Source organism: Xenopus laevis, chromosome 2L, assembly GCF_017654675.1.
Source record: "Xenopus laevis strain J_2021 chromosome 2L, Xenopus_laevis_v10.1, whole genome shotgun sequence".
NCBI classification, from domain to species: Eukaryota; Metazoa; Chordata; class Amphibia; order Anura; family Pipidae; genus Xenopus; species Xenopus laevis.
In genome coordinates, this window is record NC_054373.1 from 22,512,714 (window position 1) to 22,538,554 (window position 25,841).

General features: G+C 35.3%; 1 protein-coding gene across 3 annotated transcripts in view; it reads right to left on the bottom strand.

Annotated features, from left to right (window-relative positions):
• The window catches only part of cadm2.L (cell adhesion molecule 2 L homeolog), an 891,984-nt gene that overhangs the window by 83,524 nt on the left and 782,619 nt on the right, over positions 1–25,841 (bottom strand). For all 3 annotated transcript variants that reach the window (XM_041581600.1, XM_018245992.2, XM_041581599.1), the window contains one exon: positions 7,550–7,728. In XM_041581600.1, the coding sequence (XP_041437534.1) occupies positions 7,550–7,728 (179 nt within the window). The remainder of the gene's footprint in view (positions 1–7,549; positions 7,729–25,841) is intronic.

Below are 25,841 nucleotides of genomic sequence, written 5' to 3' on the forward strand. Positions count from 1 at the left end.
CCAGCCCCACCCAATAATTTGTCTACCTGATCAACCACATGCCGAAACCCTGGCACCAGGTAGACAGTAAACTGTTCGGTTGTAGTGATCCGGATGACAGATTAACCAATCCAATAATAATTGAATCCCCTACAACCACAATCTGCTTAGATCTGACTCCGCTCTCCTCCCCACCACTACTAAAGAAACTGGTCTCATGGCTATTAGAGAGATTAGCCCCATCTAGAATTGCCAATCCAGAGTTCACACCCACATCTTCTTCACACAATCTGCCAAATCTGATGGGATGTATAAACCCTGGATCAGCCTTCATTTTCCTTTTGCCCACCTTAGATTTTCTGTCACCAAACTTGCTGCCTCAACATCATGCTGCTGTTCTGTTTCCCCCAAACTATCTGACCCTGCTAGGTCCTGCTCAGTGAGCAAAAGACTCCTTTCAATTTGTTGTTCTAGTGCTCTAACTTGAGCCTCCAAAGTGGCAATTTGCTCACAACCACCACAGAGGTAAGCATTTTGGATCTCTTGTTTCAAATCTGAAAACTGTTGACCTAGTTTGAACCTCCTTTAGTTTGAAACTCCTGTGGTTGTAACTCCACTTACAGATCCCTCACTTAAAGAACAAACACTAGAGCAAAGCTCCACTGGAGTCCCAGGAGTTCTATTTATACAGGTGCAACTAATCAAACCCCACCCCCTCAAACTGAGGGAAAACTAAATGCAAAGTAAAGCAGGTTGTGACATACTTGCTGTAAGCACAAAGGCACACCGAACTTTGCTAATTAGCACCCAAGACAGAAAAAAATATAGAAAATGAAACCACAGTATTTAAATATAGAACCTTACTATAAAATAACAGTAAATACACAAATACTTATCCTTTTCAGTTGATTTGTTTGCTTTTAGTTGCTTTTTCCAGTCGCAGCCTGTTAGTAAAGTCTTATTAAAAGGAACACTATAGTTTTTTTTTAAACTTGTAAGGTCATACCTGCTGTTAAAACAAAATCCAAATACCTTTTTAATATATATCAAGGTTCACACGGGTGAGCTGTGAAAATGATCATTAAGGGATTACTTTGACACCCAGCTAGCTGAATCACATTTGCAATATATCCTGGAGCATGTGAGCAACAGTTTGTCATCCAGACATTAACTACCTGCAGATTGTCTGGAGCAGGAAAAAAATATATTTATGCTCAAGTACTAAATGGAATACAAAGGAAGGTCTCTAGTTGTTACAAAAAGCGAATGTCAAATTTCCGAGTACTGTATATATCTTAAGAAAAGTCAATTATAATTTGATAAGTGAGAAAGCCAGTTATTCTCCTAAATGATATGGATGTACTTTTACTGGACACCAATTCCATGCATCGCTCTGTTGCCATAATCTCTGACTTTGCGAGGGCCTTCCTGTTTCTGTGAGTGTTTTCTTGACATTTATTATTAACAATAAAAGCCAAGACAAATGAAAGCAGCAGCTGTATTGATTCAGCAAATGCAGCACAGAGAATTCTAACAGTTTGATCCCTTCTACAAGACAAAAATTGCATATGGTCTTTTACACTTGTTTCCCCCCCTAGCATCCCTCCCATTCCAGTGAAAAATGGAAATAATTCTCTGGTTAAGCGTGAGTGGAAAGTAACTGTTGCAGGTGAATTGTAATAATTTTGCTCATAGCTGTATTGATTTCAGCTATCTGCGCTGACATATAAAGCATATTGCCTATCATCCCTAGCAAGCACCTGCAAAAAGTGATCACGTCAAGTGACCTTGATATATGTCTGGATTAGTCAATTAGAGATCAAATAATATTCATTGTGTTTACAATTTTGCATGTTTCCCTAGGCATTTCCTGGAGCATATTGGGTTTGGTTTTGATTTAAAAACAAACACAAAAGAAGGAATAATAAGTTCATGTGCCATTCTTTTCTGACTCCATTGCTCCTTTAGGTCTTACATTTATAAGTATATAAGTATATTTGTAACTGTGACAATTCCAAATACAAAATACTCCAGCTACAACCTGTTGAAATCATGTAAAAGTCAATGGCAGATGTTCCTTTTACAAGTGGAAGATCTTTCTTTGATTCGTGGTTTAAAAGGTTTTCAGGTATTTTTGATGCTGGCTTTTGTGCAACAATATGAAAAAGTCGCAGTGCTCACGTCTCTGCTACTTTTCCCTTTTATGCTTTTTCAGTTTGGATTTTTTAATACATTTCATGACATTCATGGTTTTAAAGAAAGTGAGTTTAGAAGTAGTTTCAAAAACCTCTAAATCTACTAAAATTTGTTATTAATTAATAGGCCACCATGGTTGCTAGACAATCATGTAAACATTATGGGGCAAATTCACTAAGATGCGAAGTTGCGGCAGGCGCAACTTAGCCGCACTTCGCCAGGCGTAGTTTCGCCAGCGCTCCGCAAATTCACTAAAATCCGAAGTTGCGCTCAGGGGTAGTGTAAGGTTGCGAAGTTGCGCTAGCGTTGATTCGCTATGTAAAGCGAAGTTACGCTAGCGAAGGCTAATTTGCATACGGCGCAAAATTCAAATTTCAATGGAGGAATACGTATCAGCACTACAAATGCCTAGAAAACCTTCAAATCAGCAAATAAAAATTTTATTTTGCCCTACACATGTGCCCACTGTCTAGGTAAATTGCCATGAGTCAGGAAATGTAGGGGGGAAGGAGGGGAGCCCCAAAAATTTTTTCGATCTTTTTCAGCCTATCACCCATCATGTAGAAAACACAGCAGCGTTTTTTGGGACTTCAAAAAAAATTTGAGTTTTTTTGAAACAATCCCTATCTACTCTATTGCGCTTTGCCAGGTCTGAGGTGGCAAAGGAAGTCTAGCGTAAAAGGTAGCGTTCAGTACACTGCGCAAGTTAGTGAATTTGCGGAGTTACGTCGCTAGCGAAAATTCGCCTGGCGTAAGGGTGCGAAGTAACACTAGCGAAACTACGCCAGCGTTTCGTTAGTGAATTTGCGCAGTAACGAAAATGCCAAACGCTAGCGAATTAACGCTAGCGTTCGGCGCTTCGGCGCTTAGTGAATTTGCCCCTATATGGTCTCAATAGGCTGGCTTTGCTTCCAATAAGGATTAGTGATGGGTGAATTTGCGCGATTCGCTGCCAGCGAATAAATTCGTGAAACGCCAGCGAAAATTCACCCCAAAAAAATTCTGCGGCGTCAAAAACTAGACGCCGGCGGCGTTTCGCCGTTTCGCAAAATTCGCAAATTTTTGGGCGAAGCAAAACGGCCCAAATTCGCCCATCACTAATAAGGATTAATTATATCTTAGTTGGGATCTAATACAAGAATTTTATTATTACATAGAAAAAGGTAATCATTTTTAAAAATTTGGATTATTTTGGATAAAATGGAGTCTATGGGAGACAACCTTTCCATATTTCGGAGCTTTCTGAATAATGGGTTTCCGGATAAGCGTACTAGAGTTACTAACCCTAAGAAACAGTGACACCCTACTTTACCATATTACTACTATTTTAGACACATTTTCTCTTTTAAACTCAAGGTCCCATGGAAGAATACTATCACAGGAGCAGTAGAGGTTAATGAACAAAAGCCTAACTGAAGGGTTTTTTCTTTTTGCTCGCAAAGGAAACAAAGACTTGCAAATGTACTTATATACTGTAATTGTGCTGTCTAATTTCAGAACCAAAGTTCTTGATCTAACATCATATTGTATGTGATATTATCTGTAAATATGCATGCATAGTGTTTAACTAACACATTGTACAACTGTATTCATTGAAAGTCCCCTCCCCTCTTTCTTTGAAAATGAATTTGCCCATTTGCTAATGATTTCAACAGGGATTCATAGAAACCTGGGATGTTTCTAGTGAGCGACTCACACTGAGACCAAGATGGCACAACATGGATTAGGTTCGTTAAGCAACGCTCTTCATAGGGACCTTGGCACAGCTGCAGATCTGAACTTGATAAATAATTCATAGTTAGCTTTCCAACTTTCAAATGAGAAGATTCAGATTGAAAATGTGACCTGAAATATTATGATTCTAGCAGGATATTAATAGAAAATACAAACTGATTTTGTCCGATGGTTGTTACCACAGCATGTCACCTCTGTATTAGTGCAAATGAGCTGTTCAGTGTAAAGAGATGGGATTTTAGAAATAAGATAGAATATGGTCTGCTTAATTTGCCAAAACGTTTATCAATGTCTTTCTTTTCTCCTTCACACTAAGTACCACCAGCTTCATAAAATACATGCCAAAGGAATATTTTGTGTAATATACTTGTTATGATAGGGTTTTTGCACAGCAATCTTTGTTTTTAGCAATCATATTTTCTAAAATAATTACTAAATATTATAGTGGTTATAATATAAATACTATTTGCACGCTGGTGCACATTAACCACAAAGTACTGTATCTTTATGCTAGAGAAAGGAATTGTAAATAAATAAATGAGTCTTTTTTCTATTTCATCAGATTTTATTTTATTTCTAAGCATATATCACATAAAGAGAGTCTGATATTCTTGCATATTGCACTGTGTTGGGCTCTCTAAACAACAGGGAGCTCATTGACGGAGATACTCTATCAATGCTCTGCAGCCATAAACAACTTTATAAATAGGTTTTATCCTTAATTATCTCTGCTTCCCAGCCCTGAGTTCCCTTATACTCTGTGCTGATGCTTTCTACATCTGGTTGGAGGCATTCCAGTTTTGTATGTTTGACTAAACATACATTTCCCTTGATCTCATACTTGGTGTTTCAGGACATAAAGTTTGGGGCTACAACCTAGGGCTATATCGTAGGTAGCAGAAGACAACCTATAACATCCAGAGGTTTGCACTTATTATTCAACCTGTAGCAGACTGGCTAATTGCAAGTGGTTTTGGGCTACTGCCATTGTGCAAATGTGTCCAGTGTTATCAACCAAGAGAAAAAAAAAACACAGAAACAAATAAGGGGGCAATTTATTAATTTTTGAGATTAAGTAATGGTTGCAGTTTTGTTTTATATTCCCCAACAGATTATGGGATATTGTCATTAAATCTAAAACACCAACAAGCCCAGGGCCTCTGAGGGGGGGGGGGATTATAATGAATAAGAAAACTTCCCCTTATTTCATAAGTCCATACTGCTAGACAACCTATAACAACAAGTCAGATAGTACCTTGTTTAATTCTTCCTGCAGTAGACTGGCTAATTGATCATTATTGGTTATGTGTTACTTCCTAATGTGTCCAATATTAGCAACAAAGACCCAACACATTATGGAATAATGCCATTAAGCCCAAACACCAACCAGACCATGGCCTCCAAGGAGGGGGGTAATTTAAAATAAATAGATTTACACTCACTACAAAAGGGTCATCTTTAATGCCTATAAGGTTATAGTCCTGCAAAAATTATGATCATTGATCCCTATTATAACTGTATATAGACATATTTCTACAGCAAAGAACCAAAAATACATACCATAACACTTTTAAGTAACATCAATGCATACACTATGTTAACATTTTTATTATAAATAAAAATACAGGCAAATGGTTCTTAAGGTGGCCATAGACGCAAAGATCTGCTCGTTTGGCGACATCGCCAAATGAGCGGATCTTTCCCCGATATGCCATTAACGAGCATGGCTATATCAGGGGTAATCTGATTGATTGGCCGTAGATCTGATTACGATGTGCAATGGGCTCCGGCGGGATCAGTCGGGTCAAAATCAAACCTGACCGATCGACCAAACGACCGATCTCCGCCAGACGAAAGATGTCGGCACTCCCCACACACGATCCGAAAATCGTACGAATCCTCGATTCGTACAATAGGATCTGTGTGTCTATGGCCACCTTTAGGAATAAGCAATACCAAAGGTAATGAATTAAAATATGCAAATTTGCCAACCAATTCCTAAAAACCCACACCTTTGAGTACAACTGCAACTTATTAAATAGATTCATATCTTTAATGCAAAACATATTTTCAGTGAACTAAAGGGAGATATCTTACCCAGCCTAGACAAAAATGTGACAAATTATCTGCAAAAGGCTTAGTATTTAATAAAAATATTATCCAACCAGAAAATTGTAGCTTTAGCATGCAATTACTGCTAAATGACAACCAGATAAGGCAAACGAAGCAAAGTAAAAATTACAGCTTAATGATATTTAAATATGCAAACTTTTATAAACTAATCAGTTTTTATTGCTGTACCTACATACAATGCTAAAATACATTTAAAGTAAATTATAAAGACTGAAAAAACATAACATGGGTGTTTTAGCTTTGAACAGTCTCCTCCAAGTTAGAAAATGAAAGCAAATATCTCATAAATATCTCATTGGTTGTCCTGACCGACTGCACTGATGCATTTACCTAGGTTTTTAAAACAGTCCCTAAATACATGTTAAAGTTACATTTTCATCCCTAAGAAACATAACTCCAGAACAGTCCGATCAGGTAACAGAATGGATTGTACAAACCACGAGAAAGCTGCTGTTTTTCAAAGCAACTTGCTCACTGCCCAGTGACTGCTATCACCTCTCTATTTTCTCTATTGCTGGGTCATGGTACAATTATCCATGTTAATGTGAAGCTTTGATCATTTTTGTTATAATTGATTTCTATCCTTGGACATTGCATTCAATAAATTGAGCATTACAAAGGAAATATCAATGGCAATTTCACAATTAGGTTGTACCATACACAAAATGATGATTAAATAAATATGGTCTTCCCGCCTTCTATCTAAAACATTATATCCATCAAATCATGTATGCTCGGGTCATCAAGGATGTCATATTCTTGATTAAAAAGCTCACACATAAAAGTGCACCAGTCTACCTGAACAGAAACATCCATCTAATTGGAAAACAATATGAATACCACATCACGCTACTTCTGTATTGAATTTAAAAACAGCCTACTGCCCATTTTTAAAGGAACACAAACGCTACAAACTGAGTACTGCAGTACAGGTATGCGACCTGTTATCCAGAATGCTCGGGACCTGGGGTTTACTCGAAAGTCTACTCGAAATTCAGTTAAACGTTAAATAAACCCAATATGCTGGTTTTGCTTCCAATATTGATTAATTATATCTTAGTTTTAAGATCTACTGTTTTATTATTACAGAGAAAAGGGAAATCATTTTTAAAAATTTGATTATTTGGATAAAATGGAGTCCATTCCGTAATTCAGAGCTTTCAGGATATCGGGTTTCTGGATAAGGGATCCTATACCTGTATATGCATGTAAAAAAACATTACCACTATGTATTTATCATATGGATAAATATTGTATGGTATATGGTAAACAACTTAGTACAAAAGAGACTGAAAAGTATTTGAAAACATGTGGCATATTCCTATTGCATGATACAAATATGGATAACATAAGACACCTAGCCATTATATGGTCTGCATTTCAAGCACTTGGCCTCTTATGTTGACCTCTAAGGTGAATATTTCCTTACATTGACAAAGTTATAGCTTTATTAATTTTATACTCAGAGAGAACACCAATAGTATTTTGCACTTAAAACAGAACTTACCGTTTATTATCAAGACATATTCCGCACTGCTTTGTCCAATGGAGTTGGTGGCTTCACATCGATATGTGCCATTGTCAGTTTTGTTTAAGAAACTTATTGTTAATTCTCGTCCATTGACAGTCATTCTTTCTGGATCTGGAAGTTCTCCACCATCTTTTGTCCATAAAACAGGCTCCGGGCTTTGAAATTAAATAGAAATATTCAATGTAATATAATTACATTCAATATATTGTTTTCAAATGACTGAATTACAAATATTACATGAATTTTGAATAATAAACAAAATAAAGATTAAAAATGGAATTAAAGAAAGCTCTGTTTTTTCATTTACATGCATTCCACAGTAAACAAACACAAAAAAACTCCCTGCTCTTCGTATTATATACCCCATCTCCTTTGCCAAACTAACTAGAACACATGATAAAATGAAGAATGTGAAGTAGGAGAGGCAGTGGTGTTTCTCATTGGAGCATTTACGTATTGATGCTTATATAAATGCATTATAGAAACAAAGCAAAACAATTGCATTAGCCTGTGTGTATATTATACTACTACTACTACTACTATTACTATTACTACTAATGATAATAATAAAATAAAAATGTAATACAACAAATAACAACAACTATTGCAGCTCTTGTTGATAGTCAGTATTATCATTTAAAAAAACTTTAAACCAAATATTATTTTTAGGATATTTACTTGAATGTGCATTTTTTAAATAATATTCCAAAACTAAACAAAGTAATATTTTGATAAAAAATGTCTTGTATAATATTGCTTTGTAGGAAAGGAACTATTGAACTCAATCACTCAATGACATAATATGTTTGTGACTCCTATTAGTTCCAAATATTTATTTTATTTTATTTCTAGCAGTTCTCATGAGAACTTCCTTTATTATAGCCATGGGCAGAATATGTACTAACCGGTAAGATCTTGCTGCTTCCGGTGTGCTTGTTGGAAGCCTGGCCAGCTCCTGATGAGTGTATGGGAAGCATAACTCATTATTGACCAAGTGGTTTAATGTACGGGCTTATTGTTTGTTTGAGCATATAAAACCGGGAGTTCCCATTTTGTTTAATTGTCACTTGGTGCAGATGATGATGCTTGTTTCTTTTTCTCAAAATGGTGATGTATATCTTACTTCCTTAGAAACTTTATCTGTAATAAAGTTACATAGTTACATAGTAGTATGTAACTTTATTACAGATACAGTTTGTAAGAGCATTTGTAAGAAAGTTTTGCTTATACTGTATGCTGAGCATATTAGGGGGCAGATTTATCAAGGGTCAAAGTAAGTTTTCAAAGTCAAATTTGAAAAAAAACTTTGAAATTCGAATATCGAAATTTATCATGTACTGTCCCTTTAAAACTTCAACCATTTGCCATCTAAAACCTGCCGAAGTGCTTTTTTAGTCTATGGGGGACCTCCTACAACCTATATGGAGTCAATTGGTGGACTTTGAGAAATCGAAGTCCACCAATTGATGCGCTATTCCTTGTACGATTAGAATTCGGCCGAATACGGACCTCTTCGACCCAAAAACACTTCGACTTCACTTCGGTTGGTCTTTTTGAAAACAAATTTCAAAGTGTTTTCAATTCGAAACTCGACCCTTGATAAATATGCCCCTAGGTGTAGTGTGTAAATTGTTTCCAAGAGACTCTTAGAAACATAAATCAAAACAAAAGTAAAAAATATAGACCAGCTACAAGTTGCTTCAGAACAGTACAGATATGGAATATACTGTATTATACGGAATGCTTGAGACCAGGGCATTTTTCTGGATAAGGGATATTTCAGATAATTCAGATCTCCATATCTTAAGTCTGCTAAAAATGATTAACTAAACCTAATCAGACTGTTTTCCCATCAATATTGATTAATGCAGCTTGATTACGAGAAAGTACAATATAATGGTTTATTATTATAGAGAAAAAGAAAATCATTTAAAAAAAAAAAATGGAATTATTTAATTAAAATGAGCTCTATGGGAGATGACCTTCCTGTAATAAGGAGATTTCCAGAAAATGGATATCTCAATATGATAGGCCATACTCTATATCATATCTATAATATTTTTAATATGAAATGGACCTTCAAGACATTACGGGGCAGATTTATCAAGGGTCTAATTTCGAGGGTTAATAAACCCTCGAATTCGACCCTCGCAGTAAAATCCTTCAAATTCAAATGTCGAATTCGAAGGATTTAGCGCAAATGCTTCGATCGAACAAAAATCAAACAAAAAAATCATTAGAATCGACCGATTCCAACGATTTTAAGCGATTGATCGAAGAATTTTTATTAGATCAAAAAAAGCTTAGAAAAGTTCTGTGGAAGGTCCCCATAGGCTAACATTGAAGCTCGGTAGGTTTAAAGTGGTGAAGTATGAAGTCAAAGTATTTTTTAAAGATACAGTACTTTGACTATCGAATGGTCGAACAATTTTTACTTGAATCATTCTAATCATATGATTCAATCAAATTTGATCGTATATCACCCATTCGACGGTCGACATACCGAAAAAAATACTCCGAATTTTTTTTTCATTCGAATTCTTCACTCGAGCTTAGTAAATCTGCCCCAACAAGACCACTTATTGGCAAAATAATACTAAAGTCATAGCATGGTTATTTAGTTCATAATTCTGGCAAAAGGAAGTTTAGGCATTTAAAGCATCTTTTGGGGGAATGAACAAAAAAAATTGTGCAATAGTATTAATCTTTCTTTGTGCACACAGCCTTTCATGTATTTAATATGGTCTTTCCAAATCTGTAATGCCTTAGCTGCCAGCAGAAATTTTATCATTTGTACCAGTGCACAGTTTATGTAATAAAATTTCTTAATGAACAGGTCATTATTTTTGTACCCAAAATATGACAGGCAGATCTTTAAAAAATGGATGTGCGCAATAAAAATTTGCAATGCAATAACTGCCTAATGATGAATTTTACATTACGAAATACATATTTGTGTAATTATTTATAGAGATGTTTCTGCTTTCATTAATAATTGCCTTGCCCCGATGAGTTGAAAGTGAGCAAATACTAAGCAAGGTATATAATAGGAAAGAAAAGAGAAACTATAATATTAAAAATGTCTTGATTTTTTTGAACATTTTGTCTTGAATCATTTGGACATTTAAGTTATATTAATGTCTTTGTAGATGTTTAAAACCATTAAGACTTTTATCAGTAAAACTGACATTTATTGAGCAAACACATTTTGTACAATATTTTTATACCTGCTAATTCCAAGAAGTCAAGTTTTAGCATAAACTATATTTTACTAAAAAAAGCTTGACATTTACTGCAAAATCAAAAACAGTCAGGAAAATTTATGTCAGGAAATAAAATAAATGTAATAAAATAAATGCAATAAGATGTATTATGTTAATTATCATTGGCTTATTTGTCCAGCAGCTGCTGAATATTGGCATATTGTTGAGTGGGCAGCTATTTTAAATCAAAATGAACAGGATGATTATGTTCTTCATGTGTTTTATTTATAATCAGACTACAAAAATTTGCTAAAAAAACCCTCTAATTCAGTGAATGTATTTTTTTGTTTAAGTATTTGCCACCTGAACTGTACTTCTTTTTCTTAGGCCTGTAATGTACTCTTTGTTAGAACCTGCACTTATTTTACTTAATTTATAGCATTCATTTGGACATATCTGGCTACCATACTCCAGTTTTTGTGGTTCAAACTCATTTTGTAGTCCATGCTGTGGAAGGAGCACCTCGTTCTATCTTCACACTCTCTTGGAAGCATCCCTAGGCCTCTTCTACAGCTTCCAGCAGCTCAGAGACATTGTTTACACATGCAGTGTCAGCATATGGGGACCATTAACTTAAGGTCGTTATTCCTTAACCCACTGTTTTGTGCGGTATTTAAGATGCTTTATTTAAGGAACAGTTCATCAAAGTATTTTCGCTTGCATTACTAGACATATCACAAGCGTTAATTCTACATTTCTGCACACTGGTATTCTAATCCCATTGCGATAATAATACCTTGGGCAGTACTGTGTTTTGTGTCATGGAATTATATTAAGTTTCCCAGGGAAAGGAATGACTAGAATACTGTAAAAAGAGACTTCTACTCTGCCAGTGGTATCCCGAATGTCTTATTGTAGGTGCTAATTGCACTAATAACGTGTGACTATACAAATGTCCTAAAATATCGCACAAAATAATGCACAAAATAACGCATTCTATAAAATCCCGCCCACAATTCAGCTAAAATAAACATAAAAATATTGCTTCTTAAGTTAGACAAGTAAACTTTTAGTGAATCGATCGCTAATTCTAAAAATATAAGAAGTGATAACATTTTTACACCATGCTATAAAAAACACTCACTTTATCGACCTTTAGTGAATCAGCCCCTGTGTGTTTTATATTGCAGTTGTGTACTTATATATGTTTATATTGTACTGGTCATTGCAAAACATTCATGCACTTATTTAATTTTTTGCTATTTTACAGTTTCACCTCTTTTCTGCACAATCATCCAGTAAATTTATAAAGACTCCACTCTCATTCTGGTAACACACAAAAATTTAAGTGGTTTCTTACAAATTCCACATCTTGCTTGCTTGCTCAGTTTGTGTCTTACAAATTACAAATATGAGCAGATTGCCAAAGGGCAGTTGAAAAGATATGTAATAAAAAACATTTTATATTAAGGTCTGAAAAACCATGGGACACTTCTGGAAAATCAAACTAGAAGAGCTGAAATTTTTATTCTAGTTAATGGGTTGGCAACTAGTGCATTCCAGCAGCTTGCATATCCAAAGCTTTCCTGATCTTGGTAAATTGGATATGTCATGTATTTGTGTTACACAAATTTTTCTTAAATATATATTTGTCTTCAAAATTTCAAAAAAGCAACACTGTAAAACAATTACAACACGTATTAAATATTAAGAATTGTACCCTACAATAGAGAGATAGATAGAACTAGAAAGTAACTCTGTTGTGAATCATATTTGATCCATATACTAGATACAGTTCATCTAGTCTCCAAGTTAGAAATCCAAAAATAAGCACCTGCTTTGAGGCCACTGGTCAGCAACATCAAAGGGATTGATGAGCAACATATTACTTGCGAGCCACTGGTTGGGAATCACTAGATAGACTCAACATAGCTACCAATCAGTATCCCAGAACACCAGAAAAACCATCTTTCCAGTTTATAACACAGGAGGTTAGGGAAATTCCTTGAGTAATACTATACATAGGACACATATTCCACTGACAGGAGCAAGACTAATAGGTGGATATCAAATAACCCATTCGGTAGTTTCCTGGTAACATATATTCCATGAGAATATGCTTATCATTGATTTAAAGAACCACAGATGTGAGTATATTGTAATATTATATTTCCTCTTATCTTTCCTCTTTTTTCTGAATTCTCATATTATTAACATGTATTTATATAGCGCCAACATATTGCGTAGCACTCATATCCACAAATCATTATGTACATAAATATCTATGCATTGTATAAAACATCTACATAATTAAAATTAATAGTAAAATGCATCAGTTATTCAAATATTAAAAGTTAAAGGAAAGGCAAACTGCAACTTACGAAGAAGTTAAATTTAATGAAAAAAATAAAGTTATTTGGATTTAGAAAATATGACTGCATATCTATCCTCAAAAACAAAGTACAAAATGTTTTTTATTTGAAAGGGATAATAAGGAAAGTTGCAGTCAGTTGAAGTTAAAAAAGAATGATAAAAAAGGGCATATTTTTCATTATTAAACTTTTGTATCCAAAAAAAGCATAGATGAGCCACTGGTTTGTGAAAGAATGAGCATGCAGTTGAATATAACTCTTTATTCCCATTCTTATTATCGTATGCAAGGTATAAAATATAGTGCAATAACTAAAATTCCTCTTTGTGCTTTTTTTGCTTTTGCCTTTTCAATACACGGAGGGAACCATGTAGAGCAGATGATCTTACTGCATAGAAACTGAAGAAATCATCTGCATATATATTAGATATAAGAAATTGTAACATATATTTAAATTAGCAGAGTAAATTGAAGACTTTACAGCAATTTTAGGCATTTGGTGTCCTGCTACCATTATTACCATTGCCAGTCAGTGTAGGCATAAAACACAAAAGTGGAGAATGGTTACAAAATGAATTTAATATTTAATCCCATTGGGCAGGGTGCAAGGAGAACATTCTCTTTATCATTATCATTTATAAAGAAAGAAAAACCAAAGTAGGATTTATAAAGATAAAGAGAAAAGTTTCTCTGCACCCATTATCAATATATTCAGGTCATTAAAATATTTTGTGCACTAAGCTACCAAAAGTGCTTTCCTTGATAAAAAAAAAGGTATTGTTTGTTTATATATTGCAATACATTCAAGCTGGACAACTACAACAAAGTCATCAATGATCTAACAATCCTACACTGACTTTAACCTTTTTTGTTCAGAGTTCCACTGCTTCATTATACATTTTGTTGCAGGAACTAAGGGGCCTATATAAGGTAATATCAAACATTTTTAGTTTTTTTCCACAAATCTCAAAAATGTGGGGTTTTAGATCAGCAGCGCAACTAGAGGGGGGCGGGCCCTGGTGCAGGACGTGCAGCCGGGCCCCGCCCCCCTCTGTACACCCGGAAACGGCCACATATACAGCCGCATTTGCCTAAAAACACAGTGGTGCACAAGCTGCCGGGGGGCCCTGAGGGGGTGCGGGCCCTGGCCCAATCGCGACCCCTGCTCCCCCTGTAGTTACGCCACTGTTTATTAAGGGTAAAAACCATGAAGACCACTAATACAAAACTTTGCCAGATAAAAGTTGTCGTATAAAGGTCGTATAGAAGTCAGTGGGAGCTGTGCTGATCCTATTGGACTGATTCGAATCAGTTCGGACTTTTAGAGGTTTTGGGATTTTTTTTTCGCTATGCATTTTCCAAAAAAACAACAACTCATCGTTCAATGTTATTTGCCATTCATACTTTTGAAAATTCAGATCTGCCACTGCTCCTCTATAAACTGTAGCAAAAAAATCATACAGGCAAAGACAAAAGGTCCTGGGCACTCACCCATAATCACAATGCTCAGGACATTTTATGCATTAAGCTACTGAGCACGCTATAGCACACTGTCTCAATGCCTAACCTGGCAGAAGTCTAAGTTTAGATCTTGCCTGAAAGTTAGCCCCTCAGCATCATTTCTTTGCACACTTCAATTTCTTATTTTCAGTAAGGAAAGAACCTGAGGATTAATAGTTCATCTGAGTTTCCAAGCAAATGCTTTCAATATTTTGGAATTATCCTCTCTGGTGTATTTGATTGTAACTTCATGAATCTCAGATTTTGCTTTTCATTTCTTTTTACTAGTAAGAGAATGTCTGTTTTAGAATATTGCCTGGCAAGATGTTATATCAATATATTCAAAATTACATCTCTCACCAATAATGTATTTTTCATTCCGTTGGCTATAAGCAGAAAATCCTGCTCAATAAACAATATCTGCAAGATACACGAGAAACAAACGAAAGTAACAGTTTTTTAATCTACAACTGGGCAGCTAACTGCTGGTGTCCCGACGTTTGATTTCACTAGCTGCTCTTAATGATGACTTTTGTTTGCTGATTTTGTCATCGAAATTTCCAAATACTCATTTGAGATAATTGAACTCTATTGTTAAATGAAAGGTTGCCCTTGCTTTGAAGGACATTGTTGAAACAATAATATCTTAAAAGGAGTAGGCCAATTGCTTCAGCACAAAGGATAACAAATACAGGAATAGGATCTTTTATCTGGAAACCAATTATCCAGAAAGCTCCAAATTACAGAAAGGCCATCTCCCATAAACTCCATTATAATATATATATATAATATCAAAACAGGGGGGTTGTTGGAGCACTCTAAAGGCTTTAAAGTATATATAAGTATAATAAATGCTTTTGCATATGTACCCAAAACAGGGGTTATTTTGTTACAAAGTTATGATCATAAAATTGATAAGCCACCATACCACGTCAAGGTAAACCCCGAATGGCGGTCCCTAACTTGTTTTATATTTTATGTGCATTTTAGCATTACCTATAATCAATGTCCGTTGAACGCTGTTTTTTCACTAAGGGCTAAATCCTCCCCAGCCAGCAATCAGGCTTTTAAAGGAGAGATATTCCCAAAACCCCTGTTTTGGGTACATATGCAATAGCATTTATTATACTTATATATATACTTTAAAGCCTTTAGAGTGCTCCCACAACCCCCCTGTTTTGATATTGTATATTTAGCCAGGAGCTGTGGCATAGCTTCAGTGGTTGTAGCACCCCATACCCCCCCTTTAAACTAGTGGTGATCCTATGCTTTTAAAATTGGGCGTTTGTTTTGGCAATATCTCTCCTTTAAAAGCCTGATTGCTGGCTGGGGAGGATTTAGCCCTCAGTGAAAAAACAGCGTTCAATGGACATTGATTACAGGTAATGCTAAAATGCACATAAAATATAAAACAAGTTAGGGACCGCCATTCGGGGTTTACCTTGACGTGGTATGGTGGCTTATCAATTTTATGATCATAACTTTGTAACAAAATAACCCCTGTTTTGGGTACATATGCAATAGCATTTATTATACTTATATATATACTTTAAAGCCTTTGGAGTGCTCCCACAACCCCCCTGTTTTGATATTGTATATATATATATATATATATATATATATATATATATATATATATATATATATATATATATATATATATATATATATAAGTTTCAAAAAAGGTCCGCACACACAGGACTTAGATGAGAAAGAAAAAATATTGTTTATTCAACGTTTCGGCCCAGTCACTTGAGCCGTCCTCAGGATCCTATTGTTTAGTTCCAGCACCGAGGCATCCATTTTGTGCTCTGAGTGCACCGACCCCACGCTGTTTATATATATATATATATATATATATATATATATATATATATATATATATATATATATATATATATATATATATATATATATACAGCGCTAGGTTGATGCACACAGAGCACAAAATGGATGCCTAGGTGCTGGGACTTCAAAATCAATTGTGATAAAGTATCAAAAAGAGTCCGCGCACACAGAATTATTATTATTATTATTAAACGTTTCGGCTCAGCTACATGAGGACTGAGGACGGCTCATGTAGCTGAGCCGAAACGTTGAATAAACGATCATTTTTTCTGTGTGTGCGGACTCTTTTTGATACTTTATCACAATTGATTTTGAAGTCCCAGCACCTAGGCATCCATTTTGTGCTCTGTGTTAACAACATGCCTAACCCCATGTCAGATTTCAAAATAAAATATGAAAAAATATGTTTGCTCTTTTGAAAAAATGTATTGCAGTGCAGGTGTCTACTAGAGGAGCACTATTAACTAATGCATTTTGTAGAAAACATGTTTTACCATGACAGAATCCCTTTAATGGTAACTAAGCAACATAAATCCATATTCTTGGCAAAAAATCCTGTTGTGTTTTAATAGTTAAGAATGGCTCTAAGCTCTACATTACGGAAATTGCCCAGAAAACTCCACTTCCCAAGCATTCTGGATAACACATGCCACTTTAATCTTTGTTAGCAATTGCGAATCCCCCAGTACTAATTGCACAAACATGAAAGATTTGCAGGTTTCTGGCTGTACTGGACACGTCACTGCAGCAACATGATGTATGATGTGGGCGTTTTGATGTGACATTTTTAATGTTTCAGTTTGGGAATAAAAGTAGCTCAGTTAGACATTCTGACGCTTCTTCTTCCTCCTTGTGATTAATTTTCAGCAATGACTAAAGTTAAAAAAAACTTAGAGAAATCCTATTTTCCCATTTTTTACCCTCTTTGTGACAAGTAATTGCTTTCCCCAGAAAAACTGTTGGTTTCTCTCAATATTATAGCTGCAGATGATATAATATAGAGCCACACTTTCCCTGCAAGATCTGCCACGGATTCCCGCAGTAAGGCTTTATAGGCTTTGATACGCTGAGGCATCTTGTAATGACAATAATAAATGTCATGTCTGTATGGTTTCACTATAAGTCTCTTTTCACTGATTTTATTTATTGTTTTATTTGTGTGCCTGAACTGCAGCACAGTCTAATTTAATATTCCTGCTATGGCATGCCATCTAGCCCCTGGGCAAATGCAGTATTCAGGCAGAATATAAAGTGACATGTTGCACATTACACAGATATTGAAGTTTTGTTTGTGTACATGAAATGTATAAAAAAAGGCTTTTGACATATGGATACAAATCCTTTAATCAACCCCCCACTATGTTTATCACTTTACATGCCACAAAGCCAGCCACTAGTTACCTTAAGGTGGCCATAGACTCAAAGATCCGCTCGTTTGGCGACATTGCCAAACGAGCGGATCTTTCCCCGATATGCCACTAACGGCATGGCTATATCGGGGGTAATTCGAACGTTCGGGCGTATGGCCGAACCATCGAATTACGATGCGCCAAGGGGCTCCGACGGGTCGGTCGGTTAAAAATCATACCTTCCCGATCGATATCGGGGCCAGATATCGATCGGGAAGACCCGTCGGAAGCCCCCATACACGGGCAGATAAGCTGTCAAATTGGTCCAAACGACCGATATCGGCAGCTTTATCTGCCCGTGTATGGCCACCTTTACTCAGACCCCCATACATGGCAATGATACATACACAAGACAGCACATCATGAAAGTCTATAGTCTATTTAGAAATATAGAGAATATTCACAAAAACCTCTCCAAATGTGTTCTCCATCTCTATTTTAAACCAGCAGCCCCATTACAGTAAAGGACAATACACATATCTCTGTTAAAATATTTTTAACCCTTTGACTTTTACTCTCAAGGTCTTGTAAAAACAGTTCAATGACATTCACCTAGCCCAAGATGTGTATGTGTGTAGAGGATAATGCAAGCATTCATGTATTTCAAATGTCACATACTTATAAGGATATTTCCAAATGATTTCAAAATGCAACATACTGTACATTCAAACCACAAAGATTGTTTTCATTGTATTAATATAAAGATAAAATTGAGCAGAGTGTGGTTAATCTGCTAATTTTATTTTAAAAAATTTAAAAAAAAATCTGTGTGCAGATATTTAGGGGCAAATTTACTTAGCTCGAGTGAAGGATTAGAAAGAAAAAACTTCGAATTTTTTTTTGGCTACTTCGAACATTGAATTGGCTACTTTGACCTTCGACTACGACTTTGACTCGAACGATTCGAACTAAAAATCGTTCGACTATTCGACCATTCTATAGTCGAAGTACTGTCTCTTTAAAAAAAACTTCGACCACCTACTCCGCCAACTAAAACCTACCGAGCATCAATGTTAGCCTATGGGCAAGGTCTCCATAGGCTTTCCTAGCTTTTTTTGATCGAAGGAAAATCGTTCGATGGGTGGATTAAAAACCTTCGAATCATTCGATCGAACGAATAGCGCTAAATCCTTCGACTTCGATATTCGAAGTCGAAGGATTTAACTTCGAGGGTCGAATATCGAGGGTTCGACCATTAGTAAATGTGCCCCTTAAATTAAGGATGCACCAAATCCAGGATTTGTTTTGGGATTGAGTCAGGATTCTGCCTTTTTTTTCTGGCCAAACCAAATAAGAATCCTAAAAATCACATGACTCATCACATTAACAGGGAATTATTATTCTTTTTAAGCAGGCGGGCAATGTGCAGTTTTTTTTACCCATTCCTTGCCCCAATTTGCATATGCAAATTAGGGTTTGGAATTCAGACAAATCTTTCATGAAGGATTTGGGATTAGGTCAAATCCCAAAATAGTGGATTTGGGGCATCCCCAGTTTAAAGACTGGGTTGATATATTCTTTATTCATTTATTCAGGAAAGTCCAAATTCAAGAACAGCATAATTTCCATGATTTCTCTTTAAACCTTATTCATATTACATGCCCGTCTTTCAAAATCACTTCTCCCGTGGTATCCATGTTGATCTGCATGAGCTTAAGCCTTTCTATATTGTTGGTGTTAGTGATGAGACAATTTTTTGCCAGGCATGGATTTGCGTTATAATTCCACATTTCACAATCAGCAATTTTTTGTAAAACTGCTGTGAAAATGTGCGATGCAACAAATAAAAGTCCCTGCAGGACAAAACAACCATTGACTTTAATGCATTTAGACAGAAAGTCACGAAGACAAGTCAACACAAGAAAAATTGGATAAGTTACGCACTTCAAAGAGTTTAGTAAATTTTTCACTGTTTCACAAATTTTTCAGTCATCACTATTGGTGTGTATTAGTGATGTGCAGGCCCACAAGACCCGAGGGTTTATCTACGGGTCTGATACCAACCTTCTACTGCCCCACTTCCGCCTCCATGCACACTCTTTTATATATGTGCCCCACCCCCTTCGTATAACATAATGTGACCCTATAGAGACATGCAAAAACAACAATGCGTTTCCTGTTAAGTGTACTTAGTTTACATCTTCACTTTAAGTGGAAAATAAAGTTGAGATATTGTACTTCACTTAAAAGCAAAATTCAGCTTTGCAGAAATAAACCCTCGTTTTTCAAAACTTTTAAATACATTACCATATTCTATTGTCAATTTCTATGTAATCCTTTATCTAAACAGATCAACACTTTAATCTTTTTTATACACAAATCTTATTTTTTTAACCTATATATCTCTTTAGTGATTCATGTGTGCTTGTTTGTACAAAGAAGCAAGGCAAAGTCATCACCTTTTTAAATCTCATAAAAATGAAATGCTTCTGACTGCTGACATTATTGTCTACTGTGCAGCTTCTTATAATGAAAATTATATGCCTAGACTAGATTGGATTCGTATCAGAGAAGACTGAAGCTTATTTTTTTATCATATTAAAAAGCATAGTACAATAAGCTTGGAACCCAACTGAAAATACTTTTGAAGGCATTTTTTAACTTTTTTAATTATTAGAGATGTAAATCAGCCTGATGATTGGATGAACCCCAGTAACTGTAAGGGTGTAAATGTTATTTATCCCCATTATATTTTGCATTCAGGGTTTATCAGTTGTTACTTTAATTTGATCTGTTGATTTAAATAACACGTTCTAAAAATGTGAATAGGGACATACTGTAACTATAAGCAGACCTGGCAAGAAACTGCTGGGGTAGTGCAGGAGCTATAGGGGTCTCAGTAGACACCATGGGGCAAATCCACAAAAGGGTGAATTTTCACCAGTGAATGCTCCGCCACTTCACCAGGTGTAAATTCATTACCATTACGCTAATTCACTAAAACGCGAATTTGCGTCTTTGCAGCCGAACACTGGCGAACTTTCGTTAGCATTAATTCGTCAGCACAATTATTTCTTAATGATCTTTTGCTAGCGTTTAATTCTGCCTAGTGCAACTTTTTTAAGTACTCTTATACTTAGGTAAATTTAAATAGGACGGGCACATATAGGTCTCATAGATTTTTTAAACTTTTATGAGTTTCCTGCATACAGGAAATTATGTCACTGACATAAGATTAAGGAGGGTGAAGCTTCATCTTATCAGCTTGCCTGGTCTAAGGTGGTGAAGGAAACTCTGGCAAAAGAGGTAACGTTCTGTAAAATTCGCACTTTGGTAACGACCATTCGCCTGAGCGAAAATTCACCTGGCGATAGGGCACAGTCTCTTTCGCTTTCAAATTGTCGTCTACTATTGTAAATTGGCAATTTCCCTGCGGATAAGATTTCTGGCTAATTTTCACTATCGTCAACCACTTAGTGCTTTAGTAAATCTGCCCCCATGGGACCTTTTTATTAAAATTTGGATTTACTTTTTCACAAATCATATTTTTTCTCTAAAAATGTGTGTTTTTTTTTATTACTCTAAAGCTTTTATTAAGGATAAAAGCAATGAAAAACCCTTATACAAGCCACGAAAAAACCCTTATACAAAACGTTGGCACGTAAAAGCAGTTGAGGTCCCATAGAAGTTAATGGGAGCTTTGCTGATCCTATTGGACCTTTTTTTTCAGCCATTAAGACTTTTAGTAGGTTTTTGGATTTGTTTTCACTTTTAATTGTCTGAAAAACTTTTTTTTTTTGGAGATATTTTAATTTTTTACTGATGGTTCAGCACTTTTTTCCATGCATACTTTTTATATTCCAATCTTTTAATAACTTTCATGACATTCGTGGTTTTGGAGAAAATACATTTAGTTATGGTTTCAAAAAGCTCTAATGCCACTTAAATGTAGGCCCTCCAACTGATAACAATCATCACATCATCACATTTTGGTTAACAGATGGAACAAATCCCATTTTGAATGATTAGTTCTGCCTTTGATTGGCCAAACCAATTGCATGGAGCTCCAATGCATTCAACCATGATTTTACTTTCATAACAAATTTTCTGATTAAACATGAGATATGAAAGGATGTGTGGTCCAGCTTATATTGGTAGGATATTTATAGAGACCAGACAGAACCTTTCAATATAAACCTTATACAATATGTTCAACTTTTTATTTTAAAAGGTAAGAATTCAAATAAAAAAAGGGTTTAGAGGTCACAGAGAACTATGAATATTAATTAAAAATACAGGTTGGGATGGCTGTGACGACATGAAATTCAAACCAGTCTAAAAGTTTCCCAATAACAATTGTTTAACCCTGGCAACATATTCCCCATAGTGTAAATAACATAAATGCTATAACCTATGGCACCTAAAGGGTTACATATTTTAAAATATTTTTAATCTGCCTTGATATTAAAGTGTTACCATTCAACTGCTATAACTAGATGGAAACAAGCAACGTACTGGTGCCATGCATATTTATTATATCAGCATGCTGCATGCAAGAATTCTACCAAGTGCCATCATAGCCAAGCTTTTTATGCTTGAAATTGTAATATTAACTTTCCCTGGTACTGTTAAGTGGAATGTAAGATCTGTACGTAGGAATAAATGTACTCAGCTAGAAATCCCATAATCAATTTTCCATTTTATTTATACATTTAAATGGAATTTATATAAAATAGATTATGTAAACCTCTATGCGTTGAACTCTGGTGACCACAAGAACATATGTGGATTTGATAGTATTTCAGCAGTTGCTTAATATTTTTTTCAAGATTAAAGTTATAAGGACACATGTACATCCGCATGTGCAGTAAGCAAATGGCATCTTTAAGCACAATGGCCATATTTTTTTCGTAACAATGCAGCATTTCTCCCCTGGAATTTCAGCTTTAAAACAGTGGCAATTGGGTGATGTGTTTGGCGGAACTATGGTTCAGCATACATTAAGGCACAAATTAAACACAATTTTGAGGAAAATCATCTGGCGTACTTTTCGGTGGTGGAGTGCAAGTTACTTCTGTATCTGATTCTTTAGCCTCAAGTGTCCTTCACTTTAGAGTTCTTCATGCTACACTTCTATATTTATGTCTTGATTTCTGACTTGCAATTGTAAGTTTGTCCATTCCCATCTCAGCAAACCAATTGTATATGAACCAAACTTTATGCATAGAGACATCATCATTGCATTATGCAGTAGACAAGGTTTTCTGAATTGTCATGATATGATGTAGGATAACCTCAGACTGCTATTCCGCACCCACCCAAAAAAAATCTTCACAAGAATAGAGAATTCTGAAAAAATCACAGTACTGAGTGAATCCTCTAATTAATGAATGCTTTGTCGCTCATATAATATTTTAGAATTATTCTGTTCAGTAACAACATATCTATGCTCTGTACTGGAATATGTATATTTTGAATAATAAGCACCTAAACTAAATCAACTTACAATTTCTCCTCATTTTTAACGATGTTCAGACTTATTTAATACAGTAAGATTTATCTGCAAAGAACCAAAGTCAAATTAGCAGAATTGGTGCTGCTTCATACTCATCTAATAACAATTGGTAAAGGATCAGTAAAGTTTGCATTACATTATTAAGGACTACCGTATTTTTGTTTTGTTCATAGTCAACAAGGCAGCTCCTCAGATAGAGGTGGAAACTACAATGATTAAACTTTTTCTACAAACATTTTAAGGAAAAAAATGCCAAGATTTGCAATTTACTGTATATAATAAAACAGTTCTAAAATTAACATCGTTAACTTTTATTTACAATACTACACAATGAACATTATAAAACTATATTACTCTGTAGAAAAATAATTCCAACTTTGGGAATGGTATACCAATTAATTCCAGACAGTAATGCATTAATCTTTGTCTATTCTAATCTAATGGTTACAGCTACTTTTTTTCTGAAGATATATCTATGAATACTAATGGTTAATGACATAGATTCACAAAACTGTATCTCTCTACTAGCAAAATGAACTCCACAATTAATATTGATATTCAAATATTAATAGAGTTGATAATGCATATAGTGTCTTTAGCTGATATAATTAAAACCACAGGGGCATTGAAGGGCAGTTCACCTTGAAAAATAATCCATTAACTCCTATGTGGTTCCCAGATTTATGATATTTTGTGAATGTTTTGCCAAAAGGAGACAAATTTGCCCATCGCTATTCAAGAGAACTAGTTTTAAAACAAGATACAATTGTTCTTCATGTTTTATTATTTGTGGTTTTGTATTACTTGCTTTTGGTTTTGCAGTTCTGCAGTTTCAAATTTAAACTATTTGCTAGTTACTAGTGCCCCACTAGTACATTTTAGGCTGTAGGGAAGAAAGATATCAACACATATTTCCAATTCAGTAATGCACTAGTGCTGAAAAAGGTGATAGAGCCTTATTCGTTAGATGCAAACCAGTTGTACTAAGGATTTTAATATTAAAGCTTCCTTGCTTCTCTGTATCCAGTAATTTGCACTAATTTGCACCGTATTCAGCAAAGCGTAATTAACCAGTGCTAATTACAAATTTAATTAAGTGTAGTTAAGTAGGGAAGAGATACACAAGTACCATTGGGAATTCCATTTTAGCACATGCAATATAGTATGAAAATGTGTCCTTTGTTTTTGCTTTTATGAATGTCCCTCCATAGTTGAAAAAACCCACAAATCATATTAAATTTGAAATATCATTGTCTGCATCAAACTAAAAATGAATTTTAACAAAACCATCCCTGTAGTACCCATAAATTATTTATATTATGTTCAGTTTAGGAAGGAAGGGGAAAACTAATGGCAAAATTAAAAGTATTATCTGTGACCGGAAGAATAATGCTGTAGTTGTTTCAATAATTTCAAGAACTCTTTGAAAAGCTGCAATTTTCCATGGTTATGTAGCTAATCCAGCCTATTTGTATTCAAACTATTCCTTTCTCAATGTAATTATTCTAAATCTACATTAAAACACATATCAGTTGGGACCAACTTTTAAATTTGCTTGCAATCAAAAGTTAAGCCTTGAAGGCAGAGCATAATTACAAAAAAGTTGCATTAATATTTCAAAATGAGCAAAATGTCAACAATTCCTGCACTGCCTAAGAATCATCTTACAGGAAGTACAATTAAACACAGTCTGTAATGGAAAGTAAGGACAAACTAGATAAAGCCTAATTTCCCCAAAGTCAACTATCCTTTTTATATAATTCTAGTTAGAAATGTGTGAATAATTATTATAGATCAGTATAATTCTGTAAAATGCTGGAGAAAATAATGGGATCATGTTTTGCTGTAAAAAGTTTTATGGAAGACAAATTAGCCTTTAGGGCTCTTACACACGGCCGTTCCGACCTGCGCTCCCCTGCGTTCCGTTTGTTGGCGTTCAGCCGCAGGGGAGCGCAGGAATAGACGCAAGTAATGATTTGAAATGGGGCTGTACTCACTCAGGCGCGTGTAGGCGCCGAACGCAGGTTCAGACGCAACATGCTGCATTTTTCCTGCGTTCGGCGCCTACACGCGCCTGAGTGAGTACAGCCCCATTTCAAATCATTACTTGCGTCTATTCCTGCGCTCCCCTGCGGCTGAACGCCAACAAACGGAACGCAGGGGAGCGCAGGTCGGAACGGCCGTGTGTAAGAGCCCTTAGAGAGTCCAACCTTCAGTGCAGAGGTTAGAAGCTTGTTTTTTTTAACGCGATTTGGAAAAATAATTGGGAGCAACCAGTGCAAACAAAGAGACAGAAAACCTACTTGTGTTTTTCATTTTGTTTTTTTCTTTTCGTTGAAAAAACTTAAAAAACTTGAAAATCTCAAGCATGCACTAATTTATTAAAAACTTGAATTTTGTATTGCAATGCTCAAAGTAAAATTTTGGATTCAATCCAAAAGCAGCATTTTTTCCCTACAAGCAATTGCACATTTGTGTTCGA